This window comes from Tetrao urogallus (genome assembly GCF_951394365.1).
Source record: "Tetrao urogallus genome assembly, chromosome: 4".
Classification (NCBI taxonomy): Eukaryota; Metazoa; Chordata; class Aves; order Galliformes; family Phasianidae; genus Tetrao; species Tetrao urogallus.
In genome coordinates, this window is record NC_136817.1 from 12,355,759 (window position 1) to 12,372,403 (window position 16,645).

The 16,645-nt window shown below is 42.1% G+C and overlaps 1 protein-coding gene across 1 annotated transcript in view; it reads left to right on the forward strand.

The window, feature by feature from the left end:
* Window positions 1-4,080: 4,080 nt before the first annotated feature.
* Window positions 4,081-16,645, forward strand: part of ARHGAP10 (Rho GTPase activating protein 10) — a gene marked incomplete at both ends in the record, with an annotated part of 132,848 nt that continues 120,283 nt past the window's right edge. The window contains one exon of the mRNA XM_079535115.1: window positions 4,081-4,234. Coding sequence (XP_079391241.1) covers window positions 4,081-4,234 — 154 coding nt within the window. The remainder of the gene's footprint in view (window positions 4,235-16,645) is intronic.

A 16,645-nucleotide genomic window follows, 5' to 3' on the forward strand; every position in this document is an offset into this window, starting at 1 on the left:
CGCGCGGGCCGAAGCCCCCGAACACCCACCTCAGGCACCACAGGCCGCCGCCATCTTAGGACCCAGAGCGACTCGGCGGCGCATGCGCGAAGCGACGGGCGCGGACCGTGGGCCGGCGCGCGCCGTTGCCTAGCAACAGGCGCCGCGAGAGCGGTGCCGCCTCCTGAGATGGCGGCGGGAACCGTGCTCCGCCTCGTCAGAGGCTGCAGCTTCTTCTCCTGCCTCGGGTTGAGGTGAAACGTGCTGCCTTGGTTAGAAAACCTTCTTAAAATTTCACCCTTGCTCCTGTACTGCTCGTCCCACTCCCTCTGCCGTATATATATATATAGAAGTAGTATATATGCACTCATATATATGTAGTATAAAGGTGCTTCTAATTGCTCAAGTTACTTTGCCGCCCACATCCGACATTTCAAACTGGTAATTCAGGGCATAAGAACGCAGGGCTTGCTAAAAATGGCCTAAATCCACTGCCAATCTAGTCCCCAGCTGCTCAGTGCTGCTCAGACCTGCTCTACGTGTAAGAACTCCCATCACCTTAAATGATACAGGATGGGATATAAGAACAGCACGTTGCGCAGGCACTGCCTATAACTGGACTGTAGTTGTGGTGTTTGTAATATCTAATATGAATTACATTGCTGATAAGCCTGGACAATGACATCTGAGGAGGAAATTCATACCACTTTGTTTTAAGATACAAACAAACTTGAGTTGCCTCAGCCTTTGACTCTGCTCTGTATCAACACACATCACGAGCAGCAAAATCCAGACCTTTGTTCCCACTCCTCAGTGCCTCACCTTGCCTCCTCCCATGCCAATGACGCCGCTTATCTTCTTCCACCACAGAACATGGCAGGCTGCCTCCTCCTGGGATTAACCCTGGAGTGCAGCTCTCTTCCAAAAAAAGGCAGCGTTCATTCAGTCTTGTCCTACTTTTGAGACAAGAACAGGCTATGCCATTGTTCAGTAATTACAAAGCGTTTAGAAGCTGTTCATTATTGCTTTGCTTCTGAAAAGCACGAATGTAGCTCACCCACGGTTTTACAGCTGTGGCTGCTGCAGATGCATTCATTTTGGAGAAAAAATTAATTGCCATACAAAAATGCCAAGCCAGCATTTTGAACAAGGTGAAAAATAGTACAAATGGAGAAAAAAGTTACTCTGAAAGAAACACAGAAACAGTTAAAACCATAATCCATAGTGAACATACTACTGTTCTGCAATATCACAGGGGAGGAGGAGGAGGTGAGTCAACGAACTTTCAGAGTGAAGGGACCCAAAGGAAAGCACTGAGAACAAGTAACCTGAATGACACTGCCACCAGCTTCCCACAGAGAACAAACATGCCAGAAAACCCCCAAAAAACTGCTTAGGGTGAACAAATTCCAAGAACTGATAAAGTGCTTAGGGTAAATGAATTCCAAGAGGATGTGCAAATATTAGCGTCAGAGGATAATAAAATATATCTAAACTGAGCTGTAAAGCAGGACCTAATATCTAAGTCAACTGGTATAAACAGGCACTCAGCCCATCCTTCCATTTTGAAGGGAAAAGAACAAAAAGCAACAAAACTATGAACTTTAAATGAATTGCAGATGGAGAACAAGCTTCTCTGAATTTAGCTTAATTATGCTTCCCAGTTGTAAGATGACCTTACTGCGAGAGGGAAATCATTAATACCTGCAGAACATGGCAGGAAAGAGAAAACAGGAAGCACTGTTAATTATCACCCATGGACAATGAAGTGTTACAAGAGTGGGACTCTCCCAAATGCTGTAATGGGCCAGTATCTTAGCAGCTCCATCATCCTCTAAAACCATATTTCTAGATCACAGAAAATGCCAGATGGACAGTATATTTTACAGCACTTATTTCTAAGTGTAAATTAAATACTCCTGTGTGCTAATTTGACCCAATATAAATTGATATTTCATGCAGTTACATTAATGGGTGAAGATTACAAAAAACTGGCAGTGTAAAATCTTTGCAATGGGAAAAAGTCAGTTCAGTTCAAAGGCTAGGTAGGGTTTTCCTAAGTTCATACCCATATTGTACTTTTTAAGGGAAAAAAAAATGGTCACAGAATATGTTTGCATAAAGCTAAGATAATTAAAAAAAAAGGGTGGAGCTGAAATGAAACTAAATTCTAACTCATGTAAGGATTTTTCTCCTGAGGTAGAAGCACGTAGGCAGGAGACAAAACTACAATACCTTTGAAGGATGTTGCTGCTAATAGTGTTTCCTTCAGTGTTTTCAACAACTAAGCACAGCTGCACGTTGCAAATAAAATGCCAGTAAGACTGAGTTAAGCTTACTAACCTGTAATCCATCCTTCCATTGCAGATTAGAAGCGTGACTAGTCGGAGGAAAACACATCAGAACACTGACTTACATGAAAATCAGGATATCTACGAACAACAGGTATCTATATGCAAGAACATAAGGTGAAGTGAAACCAGATACCTTGCTAGCATAAGCCTGTTGTGTAAAATAACTTGAAGTATGAAACCATGCTTGCAATGGTTAACAACAGAAAATAACCAAAGCAGAGATTGTACGGTATTTAGACAGGATGTTGCTAAAGGTTCACATACTCAAGCTACACTAGTCTTTTAAATGAGCCTGCAACAAAGCTGCAAAATTTGATGACATCGAGTAGAGAATGGCAGAAAAGAGGAGAATTTTCTAAAACACTGATACAAAAACTTACAGGATTCATTAGCAAAGAAGGTGTAGCTACTTTTCTTGCTCAAACATGTCATTTTTGTCTGTTTAATTTAAAAGTTATTATTTCTACCCCCACAATTTGACCATTTCAGGATGAGATTGCGTTTGAACCGGTGGGTTAGGTTTTGCAAAATACAATCTCTCCCAGTAGTCACTAAGAACACAGGGTGTTGTCAGGATAACAATGCTGGGTGAACAGTGCAAGAATACCAGTGTAACAGTGAATTGGCTTTATGTAAACATAAAGATTATTCTTTTGTCTTTTTCTGAATTTGAATTTAAGCAACTCCATAATTGCTTTACAGCATTACAGTGGAACGATAATAGGAACATTGCAGTAACTATAAACAACCATGAAAAATATTCTTCTAATTTTCTTCCTGAAGATGAGTACAGGACAAAGTAAACAATCTGTTCACAGAAGTATTTGCTCTTCAAACACTGCTCCAATAATTCAAACAGAGATAAGGATTGTTTGTTATTTAAGGCTGATTTTTAGTGTCCATCTTAGCCCAGTTTTTAGTAGCATACTGACTTGGCAGTTCAGTGATTTCAGAAAGCAGTCAGAGCACATGCTGTGACGTAGCAGCTGGAACGCCTGGCTGAAGGGGTTGAGCATACTCTGCACCTCCTGGCCTGCCTTCAGCTCAGCTGAATGTACATTGATGACATCGAGTAGAGAATGGCAGAAAAGAGGAGAATTTTCTAAAACACTGATACAAAAACTTACAGGATTCATTAGCAAAGAAGGTGTAGCTACTTTTCTTGCTCAAACATGTCATTTTTGTACTGAGGTACATAGAACAGTCTTCTCGAAAGTCTTGCTCTTCCTACAGATTTTGTATGAGTTTACTAAACGAAGACATAAGGGGGAGGCTTAGCTACCTCCCCCAGTTAATTTCACACTCAGGTACGTGGGCAGGATAGGGTCAGATCCTAGGTGAGGGGCACTAGCTGGCTCTAACAGCAGACGCAGTCGGCACTAAACGGGTCGCCCTAAAACCGCAGGTTTCGGTTAAGAGCCTGTGTCCCCCTTCAAGCCTCCTTGCCCTAAAACCCGAAGAAGTGTACTGCGTGCCCAGTCACCTGCAGCCGACAGCCTCCGTTCTAAAGCATAACCCCGAAGCGCTGCTGCGAGTAGCTCGCGGCTCGCTCTTCCTCACCACACTCCTGGCACGGCCCTGCCACCCGGCGCTGAGAGGCGGTCCGCCAGTTCGGCCGGGCGGGGCTCGGCGGCGGGGCTGCCGGGAGCGGGCCGCCTCCCCTGCCCAGCCCTGAGCTCTTTGTGGCCGCCGTGCAGCGGGGCGCGCGCTGATCGCTGCGGAGGTCGCCGCGAGGAGGAACGCAGCCATGGGGCTGCAGCCTCTGGAGTTCAGCGACTGCTACCTGGATAGCCCCTGGTTCAGGGAGCGGGTGCGAGCCCACGAGGCCGAGCTGGAGAAGACCAATAAGTTTATTAAGGATTTGCTCAAGGATGGGAAAAACCTGATCGCCGCCACCAAAAGTGAGTGAGGAGGGCGGGGGAACGCCGGCGCCGAGCTGTCTTGGCCGGGCCCTGGTTTATGTCTTTGTCGGAGCGGGGCCCGGAGTGAGCTAAGGTGTTAATCTGCCGGGAGGAGTGCATTGGCGTTATACCGGTGCGTTGCCGAGCCGAGCGGCTTGGGAATTGCCTCTGAAAATAAAGGTGTCACGTGTGCGCCTGGTGTCGGTGGGGAAGCTGCTGAAACGACGCTTTAGTTACAGTTTTCAGTTTGCTCTGGAATCACAGGGCTTACGGTTCTGTGGGGACAGCGCTGCTACCAGCTCTGTGCTTGGCCTCTGGAAACGTGACGATTTTTTTTCCTTTTGCCCTTCTTGGATGTGTTCATGTATTTTATATATTTGTATATACTATGCATAAATAGTAGCTGTGCTGTGGTTTGGTGCCCACGTTAATGCATGTTCTTACTGTAGTCCAGTACTAATGTAATTTCTTCCATTTAAGATATAGCGCTGTAGTTTCCTTTTAAATATCTACTAGGATGACTGTCTGTAGCCATTATTCAAATGAACAACTAACACAGCAGTGTGACACTGCGTTTTCAAAAGTGTTCTGCTTCTCCAACGTCACAGAAAACATCTGAAAGCAGAGAAGTACAACTTCCAAGATGTTTCCTTAAAGTAAGCTGTGAAGGATTAGGCCAGTGGTGGGGGTGGTGCAGCTGTCTGGATATAATGGGGGTCCTCAAAACTGAGGTAACCTGTCAGATGCAAATAAAGGAATTTCCTTCTCTGTCTTTCTCTGTTTGATGTGCTCCAGCAAAAAGAACAGGTTGAAAATGCTTTATCATGTTTCACTTTGTAACTCCTGTTTGCTGTCCAGTTAATGTTCAGTTCTTGCAAATCAGGTGTTCCTTAAGGATGGTTTTTAACCTGCCATTTGAACGTGATTCAAATGTGTAAGAAACCATGCTTCTTAACATGCAGTACAAAGTAAAAAAAAAAAAAAAAAAAGTCTAAACTTGACCAAGAAAGGTAGGGTGGAATCATTCTCCTTTGCTTGTACTTCTCAGATACTCTAGGAATTGCCCCACAACCTCAGTTTCACACATACACAAGGGAAAGCTCTAACTTTTGAGTCCCCTGACTCTTGCACAGTTCTGTACTGATAACAGCAGCGCAATGTCCTGTGCAGGAGGGACTTAGCTTTGTGTGCTAAACTTGCTTACGCATTTCAGTAAGTCTCCCCTCTTAGAAAGCCTTGTTTGACAGTTTGAAACTAAGTCATCTTCCTCTCCTGCTGGTAGTGCAGTCTCAAGTGTTCAATGGATACTGAAGACAAACAACCAGTTAAAACAGTGGTGGTTTGTGTGGTGGTTCTCCTTGTGCTTTGAGAAGAAAGGATCAGCATCTAACTGTGCTGAGGAACCCGATCCTTTCATTGTCAGGAAACCGAATGAGATATTTGCTCTGAAAAACAGGCTCAAGAAGTGGTCTGGATACACCCATTGTACATTAACTACGTTTTCTAAACTAAGTCTGGCTTGCTATGATGTAGAGAATGTGAAAATGAAGTAGGGCATTTCAAGAGCTTAAGGCTGCATCTTAGGCAATAGTTGAGTGTGATTTATTTTGGAAAGTTTAGTCTTTCGAAGCATATTAATTACCAAAAGTTAACGTAATAAACTTATCTGATTGGGCTGCAATATACAGTATGTATTAGCCCAGCATTCTTAAGTTTGTGTGAAATGAACTGACTGCATAGAGAACACCTGCACTTCCTTCTCTTAGTTTTATTCAGAACCACGCTTTCCCTATTTCTCTTGAAAAGCAGCAGCTTACCAGAAACGTTGTGAGGATCTTTAGGTGTGAGTAACTTCAGTGACTGAGTACATCATATTTCCTGTCTGACAGTCAGCACTGCCAATGGCTTTGATGCTGCTCACTCTGGGTTACATCTTGCAAGATAAGCAGATACTGCCACCGCTCCCTCTGACCATAGGCACTGTCAGTACCTCCTGGGACAACAATAACAGCACTGCACATCCCCTCTTTGTGACCTTCCTGTTTGTCTCCATGGTTGTAAGGAAGCGTGTATTCCACATAAACTTAAAAGAACTGATTTTGTCAGTACAGGACTACACTGCTTTTAGTAGAAAAATAAAAGTTGCTATCTTCTGTGTCATTTGGTGAGCTTCCAGTCGTCAGTATGAGGCACATATCAAGTGTATCTTTGCAGCATTAAATCTTTCAAGAACCTGATAGAAAGATAAACAAAACAGGCTCATAGCTGTCTTATTTCCTGTGTCATGGTTTGAATTGCCAAGTTCAAACTAAATACTGGAAGAATGAGTAAACAATAGATGTCTCTTTCATTTCTTATGACAGTTAGATATCATCTAAAGAGAGCACAGGTAAACTACTTTTCCAGTGATCAGTAAGCACAAGCAGTATACAGACAACCCTTTCAGAATAAAAATCTAATACATCTCAGGGGATTTCAGTTCAGTCAAACAAGTGAGGATCACAATGATTTGAAAACAACTTCTGGATGGAGTTAGTAATTCTTCTGTTGAAAGAAACTGTATTGAAAGGTGCCTGATCAGAGAACACTTATTCTGAAATAAAATAAGAACTTGAGAGGATTGGTTCTGAGTTCTCAAGATCAGTGAGGCAAATTATTGGAGGCTGCAGAATGTGCTGGATAAATGCTACATGCTTACTTTCTCATTCTTGGCTTTTCTAACTCTTAACACAAGCGTGAAATTTGAAGATTCTTCTGAAGCTCTTTTCTTTAAGTGTACAAAATCAGGAGCTGCCTCTTCGTGTATTATGGAATTCCCCTCTCAGGTTAGAGTAGAATGAGTCATAGGAGGGCTTTGGGAAAGATGCCTGTGTGTGCCCACAGTTATTTCCCATGCCTGCAAGCCTGGCCTCACTCTTCCTGGATGTAAGCTCAAATCAGAGGAGAACTCAGCATGGGTTCAACTGCGTCAATTTTGTGAAAGGCTAATAAGAGGAAAAAAAAGAAGCTGGGAAAATAGAGACTTGTTCCCAGGAGCCTTTCAAGTCACGGTCCTTAGCCAATGCCCTTTCAGGGGAAGCCCAGGCAAAATTGGGTAGGGATGAGGCCACCTGTGAGCTCTCAGTCTCACCTGAAATGTCTCATAAAGCCTTTTATAAGGTCAGGACCATCTAGAGCTGCTACCACAAGGGCACCACAGGGTTCAAGTACTCCAATCAATCACGCTAGAATCCAGAGCAGCCTGGGAAATTTGCCTGACTGCCCAGTTCTCATTCATCTCTCTGTGCATCTATTTCGACAGAGAGCAGGATGGATCCTACTGTACCTTGAGATTTTCTGACTTGTTGGCTGCTCTATTTGGTGTGACAGAGAAAGAAAGCAGTCATCCTTACTAGTTTAGTGCTAGTCTCTGCAGGCAGCTGAACTTACTCAGAACTCTAGTGACTGTTTCTTACTGGTTTTTTTTTTTTTTTTTTTTTCCTTCCTTCATGTTTTTTAAAGAAGGGTTATTCCTTATACTCTTGACAGAATGCTAAACAATAAACAACTTAAATTTATCTGTAGAAAGAGTTTTTTGGAATACAAAGAGTTACTAGCAGCCGTTACTGAAGAATGCTGGCTTGCTCTAGGGAATATTTCATAAGAAAAAAGCCAGGGGATTCTTTTTCCACTGAGATATTCTCAGTTATTAGTCACTAGTTTTTTTACAAGCTTGCTGTACAGAAGATAAGCAGAGTGGCAATGTTGGCAGTGGGAATAAAGCCATTCCCAATCCCACCCTTGACCTACTGGAATAGGCTAAATCTTTTGATGAAGTTGACTGGAGAGTAACTTCCAATCCAAACCCTGGACCCCATTTGATGTCTGTGTTCACCAAACATTGTTGTCTTTTCACATGTTCTCTTAGTACGTATTTTTGGTTGAACTTCCAGATGCTGGTCTTGGAGAGATTTTTGGTTTGACAATGGACATCGTTTACATTACAGGAGAGGCTGTTGTAATCTGCATCATAACACAGCATGACAGCTACTCAGATTACTTTGAATCACAATGCTTTTTTTCTCCAAGCACTAAATATATATATATATTTTAAAGCTTTCCAAAGTATAATCTGCATTTATGAAATGACTTAGCTGAGTGCATTATGGATGCCAGCTCTCAAAATCTTAGTAATTTTCTGTGACAGTAACATTGTTCTTTTGGCACTCCAGTGCACTTCAAAGAAGTAAGGTAAAAAACCATTAATATAAGGCTCATTAATAGCTTCTTTCAAAGAAACGGACATTTATTACAGATTTTTAAGCAGCCAAAGATTGAGCAAAAACTGAAGTCCTTTATCAAGGATGGAGAGGGGGGAAGACTGCAAAAGGGTCTTAGTAGAACTGGTGTGCAAAGATACCTAAATCTTCAGTGATGAGCTGTGTCTGTCTTACCATCCTCCACCTTGAATTCAGTGGGAGGTATGAATTTATTTCCATGCCTTGTGTTTTAGATGCCATGTTAGTTTTCTATTTGTACCTCAGAAATGACATTTATTTCTGTTATAAGGTGTGCTTTATATGTGATGACAGTAAGCAAGTAAATGCTCTTAAACTAACGTCTTTGTCTTGGAAATTAATTTGAAAAATACTCCAGTAGGGCAGACTTGGATAAAAACCACGGGTGAGGTAGTGCTAAAGCATCAGGGCCTGAGCAACTAACATAGTACCTGATGGCTTTTTTTTCCTGATTTTAAAAACGGTTTTGTATGAAGGATTAGGGAAAGACTTTCTAAAAAAAAAAAAAAAACAAAAAAAAAACAAACAACTCCTTCCCCCCCCCCCAACAAAACTCTAAGTAGAACATTGCATTGAGCTCCACCCAAAGTAAATCATTCATTACTGTGTCAGTAGCTATAAAAAGCGTCAAGCTCATTCTGTGGAGGATGCCAGTTTGTCATCTTGAATCATCTTTCCAGCTTGCATTACTAACTCCTTTACTTTCTTTGTCTCACACGTGTTCCACTGTTTTTTCCACTCTATTCACAGTACAGCACTGTGCTAGTGAACTCAAACATATTTTGTAAAACACAGGAATTTTATCAATGATAAAAGATGCAACAGGTTGTTCTTGACTGAAGTGATTCTATCTAGTGAAAATTTGTGGAAATGTCAGTCTCCAGCTTTAGATAAACGGTGGGTGGTCATTAGAGAATACTGGTGTCTACTGTGATTTCTGGTCTTCAGGACACAAAGAATGAAGTGGAGCAGTTTAGAATTCTTACAAAAGCTGTCTGGTAGATCAAGTTCATTTCTTGTATTTAATTAATGATAAGCCTTTTGGAAATGGAATATACTGAATTCTAGGGATTTCTTTTTTTCATTTTAAGGAGACTTTACTGTTCTACAGTTTGTAAAGTCAGAACACCTGCTTGCAATTAAATAGTGAAAAACCAGATTCACTGCAAAGGCTGCACACCTGCTAAGGCTGCCATTGTTTTCCATTCCTGAAATGGTATTGTACTTGTTAGCTCTGTAATGCAAATATACTGTGTAGTTTCATAAGCAAAAACTGTGACTCTCAAATCAGTCTAAAGTGAACCTCAGAGCTTCCAGAGAGGCAGATCTCCTTTTGTGATGCGTGCTGAAGTTTGATACAGAGGCAGAGAGAGGTGATGCCCTGCTTTGTAGTGCTCTTTCTTTGGGACTTACAGCAGCAGGAGTGGCATGCTGGATGCTGCACCCTCCCTCTCAAGAGTAGCATTTGGAAACCTGTTTCGCAGTGTCATACAAGAACTACATCTCAGTGCTTCCCTTTTCCTCTCCTTCCTGGCTGGTTTTTGACACTGCATTAATTACCTACTCTGATCACTTTGACTTCTGTGCTCTGTTTTACATTCAGGGGGATTTTTATGACTTCCGGATGTTTGATGGAGTTCCCCTTCACATCTGAGGCTTAGAGAGTCTCTAATGCTACTTCTGAGTTTGCAGGTCTGACATTCTTTTTTTCTTATGACAGCTGTTACGGACATGTTATCACACACTGTGTTGATCATTCTTGTCAACTTTGTACAGAGGCAAGGAATAGAGATATTTTGAGCAATTGAGTGCTTTCCTGAAATCTTGAATGAATATAAAATATCCAATCAGACTGGCACGAGCACATTATGTACAGAAGAGCTGAAAATACTACTGTTTAGAGACCATTAAAATAGGTCAGCTTTGATTGGTACCCAAAAAATCTATCCTGTTGCTAAACCAAACCCATCTTCTCTGACAGCATAAAACAAAACCACGATACTTCGCAGTGTGAGAACAAAGGTTGGCACAGGCTCTCTATCCCAGCAGCTCCATGAAGGTTGTGCTATGTGTGACTGTGCTGGATGAGAATACAGCTGCAGGTGCTGCAAGTGAAACACCCCATGCTACATACTAGGGATAGCCAAAGTGCCTCGAAAAGCATCCCTCCAGCAAAGAGGATATTCAAACTGAGTAGAAAGTGTGGCTGGGTTTATGCCGTTCTCAAATTATTTTTCTAGACAGATATTTTCCATAATTCCTGGCAGACAAAAATTAATGCTGCATGTTTTTACTTCCCCCATAGCTACTTGCAGCTATGGACTGAGTTTCCCACCACTGTCCTGTTCTTGTGTGAATGCCTTCTACTCTGTTTTTTGTTTCCTCCTGCGTATTTGCTCACCTTTCATGAGCAAAAATTGAGAGAAAATAGCCAGACACTCAAAAGCAGCGTGACCATAATAAGCCAAGACTAGGTAGGAAGCTCGTAATTCTCAGGTTGTCATCTATTAGAAAGAAGCAAAGGCAGGGAAGAATAGCATTGCAGAGATGGAAAAAAAAAAAAAAAAAGAAAAGTCTTCTTAAACTGATGTAGTTTTACTACTGCCTGCTTCTTCAATTAAATTTATTGTTGTTCCTTGCAGCTGTCTTTCTAGCTTACAGGATGGGGCAGGTAGAAGTTATCAGGTCATTAGGTAGGTCAGGGGGTTTTTGACTCTACTGTCTCAGCTCATCTGATTGTTGCTGTATCCCTTAATTCTCTTCAGCTTTTTTATGTTCACCTGTTGCTTGGGACTCTGTGTCCTTGAAGAGGGAAAAGAATGTTCTGTTTAACTTGGCAAGGCTTAAGCAACCAGGACAAAACTGAGCAGAGCTGTGTATCAGAGCTTGGCCTTGGAGAAGGTTGTAGAGCTTGTGGTGTGGTGCTCTCAGTCAGCCTGTTGCTATTAAGAGCTTTTTAATAGTGAATTTTCTCCCTTTCCCCATTAGGCTAAATTACGGCTCAGAAGTGGCAAATGAGCACATGGAGTGATTGAAACCTGTAGCATTTCAGCCTTTTTTTTTTTAAAAAAAAAGCTGTAATATGTCAAGTCTCAAAGCAGAGAGAGATCACCTTATTGTTGTTTGTTGTAACCTGTAGCTTTGCCAGCTGATATAATAGCTTGCATGCTTTAAAAACATTAAAAATAATGGAATACAGGTACAATGGAAAAAAGAAATACTTTTAAAATCAATAAAGAAAAAGCGTCAGCTTGCAAACAGGAGAAAGGAACAGCTTGCCAGGTCACCAGGGACTAGAGAAAAAACTTGTTGAAATACAAGTTTGGAACACATCAGTGCTTTGAGAACAAGGTAGTATAATTTGTGTTGTCAGTGTTGCTTTCCTGTTAAAATACCAGGTTGTATGCTCTCTGCAGAAGAGACCTATTCTAATTAACAAGCTCAGTTACTTTCCTAAAGCTTTGTCAGTTCAACTGCTTGGTTGTCTTTTTTCCTGTATGGAAGCTTTTCTGTAACAAAACAAAAAACTTTTCTTCAGCTTGCTCTTTAAAAGTTTTTGCTGTGTGGCGTAACTCTGTAACACGATGAAAAGTACCATGATAATAGCAGGGTGGCAAAATCTTTGGCTACAGCAAATGAGGACAAGCCCAAATGCAACAACTAGAGATACAGAAATGAAGGAAAACAGCTGCTTACCTTTGGAAGTCTACAAAAAGAAAGAGATCTCCAGCAAGCCAGCCTTACTTTTGCTGCCAACCCTTAAATGATGTCTGGGAAGGAGTGCATCCTGGTTCCACCCCTTCTGCTCACTCAGGAACATTACATGCACCTGTGCTCCCCAGGGTTGGCTCTGCCTTCCCACCAGGTGCTCAATCAGTGGTTCAGGCTGTGACTTAGCATTTCTGCTAGATATGATGATATTACTGTTCTTCTGTTATGCCTTATTTTTTTTTTTAATTGCTATGCTTAGAGTATTAAATTTCTGTGTCACCTCTTGACTAGCTGTGGCAGTGTTATAACACATTCTGCACTTTCGACAAAAGACATTAAACAACCTGTCTCTTTCATAGCTTCTTTTACTACTAATATTGGAAGTAGAAGAATGGAATGCTAAAAAGAATCTGCAAGCACTCCTCTGTCCCCTGGCCAAAGTTCATTACAAAACATGTCTGTGTCAACCAACACCATTCGTACTCTCTGGACATGCACCAAGGCTTCGATGTATGTCTTGCAGTGAGGGGCCCAAAATTGAACACAGTACCTGAGCTGTGGCCTCAACAGTGCTGAGTTCCCTGCTTCTGCTAGCAGCACTATTTCTGATACAAGCGAGGATGCCATCAACCTTCATGGCCCTTTGGGCATTCTGCTGGCTCATGTTCAGCAAAGCTTTGACTAATATCCCCAGGTCTGTTTCCTCTACACAGTCTTTCAGCCACTCCACCCCAACCCTGTAACATTGCCTGGGATTTCTGTGGCCAAAGTGCAGGACCTGGCACTTGGTCTTGTTGAACCTCATCCCCTTGGCTTGAGCCCAGTAATGCAGCCTGTCCAGATCCCTCTGTAGGGCCTTGCTGCCCCCAGGCAGGTTGACACTTCCAGCCAGCTTGGTGTCATCTGCAAACTTACTGAGGGGGCACTCAATGCCCTCATTCAGGTCATCAATAAAGACATTGAAGAGGACAGGCTCCAGTTCCAATCTCTGGATAACACCTTTTGTTACTGGATTTAGCTCAATTCACCACCACTCTCTGATCCCAGCTCTCCAGCCAGTTCTTTACCCAGAAAGGAGTGTTCCTGTCCGAGCCACGAGCTCTGCTAGCTTCTGCAGGAGAATACTGTAGGAGACAGTGTTGAAGGCTTTGCTGAAGTCTAGGCAGACTACATCAAAAGCTTTTCCCTCATCCACCAGACAGGTCACTAAATCATACAAGGAGATCAGGTTGGTCATGCAAGACCTGCCCTTTGCGAACCCACGCTGACTAGACCTGATCCCCCACTTGTCCCACACGTGCTGTGTGATTTCTCCCGAGACAATCTGCTCCATAACCTTCCCTGGCACCAAGGTCAGGCTGTAGTTCCCCAGATTCTCTTTATGACCCTTCTTGTAGATGGGAGTCCCATTGGCAATTCTCCAGTCTTCTGGGACCTCTCTTGTTGACCAGAAGCACTGATAGATAATGGAAAGCGGCTTGGCTATCGCCTCCACCAGTTCCCTCAGCACTCTTGGATAACTCTCATCTGTTCCCATGGACGTTTTATAGAATGTTACCACACTGATGTGATAGTTCTCATTTAGTGAGTGCTACTGGGCGAATTTCAGTGTTGTGTTGTTTCCCTCACACATTCTTTGCTTAAATCTGTTGGTCTTGTTTTCTGTCAGTCCCTTCACAAATGTTGATAACTTCAGGACTATTGCTCCTCTTTGGATTAAGGCATACAGGAACACTCCTGTTGTACTTTATGCTATAGGGAGTTGAAAACTTGGTGGTGTCAGCAAATGTTCTTACATAGGATATCCACAAAAATAAAATGAAAAACAACACAAAACAAAACAGTGGAAGGAGCTGTGTGTAGGAAATGTCATCGGGAAAATTATTGTTTGCTTAGGATCAGCCTAATCATAACCTGGTTGAAATTCTTGCTAGCGTTTTCCTGTGTTTATTTGTAACATTGTTTCTTTTGTCATGTAAAATATGTACAGTTCAAAATGAGCAAGTATGGGATTAACCTTAAATAAACAAACAAATCTCTTAGCCTACAAAGTGTTTTGAAAAAGTCTGAAATGTGTACAGCGTTTTAGATGCTGCTATTTCAACATCCTGCAAAGTATGTTGGGCTGGATGAGTGAGATGAGAGACCAAGTTGTTAGATAAGACTGCACATCAAGTCTTTATTGTAGTTGGAGTTAGTAATTAGGAGGCCCAGGCATTTAACCTTCTAAGCAGGGCATTTGAATAAAAATTCTGTTTACTAAACCAGATTGCCATTCCATCACAGCACAGTCACTGTGTCTGCAATTTCAGGCTACCGATTCAGTTCCCACATGATGATCAGAAATGTTTTGGTACAGGCACTCACAGATTAGAAGAAGGGATGCCGAACTGTAAATGCTTGGTTTTAGCATACGGTCACATTAAACATTCAGGCAAGGTGGTGATCACCTCTGCTTGGTTCTTTGTGCTTTCTGGAACAGCAAGCAAAAACTGGAGATTGTGTTTAGCTTGGTGACTGTCAGAATCAGCAGCGTTTGCATTTGTTCTGGCTTGAAATGTATCCCAAATCTACTGCTCAGTTCCTGAACTAACTCTAAACTGGCATTAATTTTCAGATGCTGGTTAAGTCTCAGCATGTTAATTTTGACTTATCCAAACCTGGTCTTGTGCCTTATGGTCCTTTCTGTCCCAGGTTGCTGTTCTTCCCTGCACACATGTTAATACTGGCTGCAGTTCACTGAGGTGGGCCTGCCGCACTGCTGCACCTTGCTTGTATCTGTGATGCAGCAGAGGTAGCCAGCTACATGCTTTCATGTTCACTGCCAGTTGGAGCTCGCTTTCCTCTTTTTTCCTATCTTGGTAACCGTACCAACTCAGCCTCTGTCCTAGCAGATGGTTGCTGGTAAGAGGTGTCCTAAATTTAGCCCCCGATTGTTCCTTCTGGATCCATCTTTAATCCCAATTTGGTGACTGCAACCTTCAGCAGATAGAAGCCAAGAAAGGCAGTTTTCCCTGCTCATGCTAACATCGTTTGGCAAACCTTCGCTGAACCCAGCAACAACTATTTCTGCTGGCTGCTACTCAGCCCTAGAAGTAATTGGCTGAACTTTTGGATTCTTCTCTTTTTGTGTCTTGACAGTGGTAACTAATAACAAAAACCATCTGAAAATCCTGCAAGTGAATCCTGATCTGTCTTGCTTTAACGTGAAATAAGCGGCTCCCACTGAGCTGAAATCTAAGTCTCTCTCTGTGTTGGTTTACACTGAGTAATTATGGACAAATGTCTTAAATTAAAGTAGCCTGAAACTTAGTTTACTAAGAGTAAAGGTTATAAATCGTGTGTAAAACCCTTGTGGCTTCTGTTTATGCCACTGGGAAAGAAGATGAAAATCAGAAATGTGTTGGGGTTTTCGTGGACAACAGTCAGCCATCAGCTGCATTGCGAGCTACCAATAGGCATATTGCTTTGTGTTTTTAAGTAATTCGGTATTTGTAATATTAGTTGCCTTATTTTTTTTAGTACAGAGAAGATGATTGTGCTCTGAGCTGGCTTCAGACCAAGAACTGCTTATGCAGTGATTACTGTTTGCAGACGCCCGCTTTGGAATTTGGTCTCTGAACTAAGCTTGCTAGGGGGTGTGTTTTTTCAGGTACTAGGTTTCCTGCAACCTGATCTGAGAAATAAAACACCTGAATGTTTTTCCTTTCCATAGCCAATGGTGTGTGAGTAGTTTGTCTTACTCTGTCCAGATTGCACTTTGTTTAAAGTTTTATACAAAGGAATAAACTAGAACTTTCATGCTGTATACGTTTGAATTTTAGTATTTCCATGCTACTGGTACATCAGCTGTCCCAAATTGGTTGCAGTCTTAAACTTGGGATGCAACACTGTACATCACTGCAGATTCCGGAGCTGCACTTCTCAGTGTCTGTGCTCCTGTGTCCTATGAGAATGTTTGCTTTGCCTGTCTGCTCTGCATCCTCCAGGAGATGTAGTTGTCATTTCTATTCAAACAACTGTTTATATATAATCTCTACTTTCTGCTTGCTGAAGTGAGAAAAAAATGGAGTATAAATTATAGCAGACCTTTTATTTAGAGATCTCTGGGAGAAGTATGTTGTGCTTTTCTGTCGTGCATGTATGAGGTTACATCGTATATTCACCGTGTAGGATGCCTGCTTAGTCAGACATGCTAATATGCCTCCCTTTGAATCACTTTTCCTGCACTTCAAGTTAGATACTAATGTTCGAAACATTGCCTAAAGGTTTAAGCATTTTGGATGGATGTTTGTAAACATTTTGGATGGGTGTTTGAAAAGCAGGGTAGTATGAGTAATGTTGACGTTGTGATTCTATGGTCTCCCAGTGGTATTTGTGTATGAGCTTATATTTTGTATAGTCATGTCTGTGTATTGCTCAT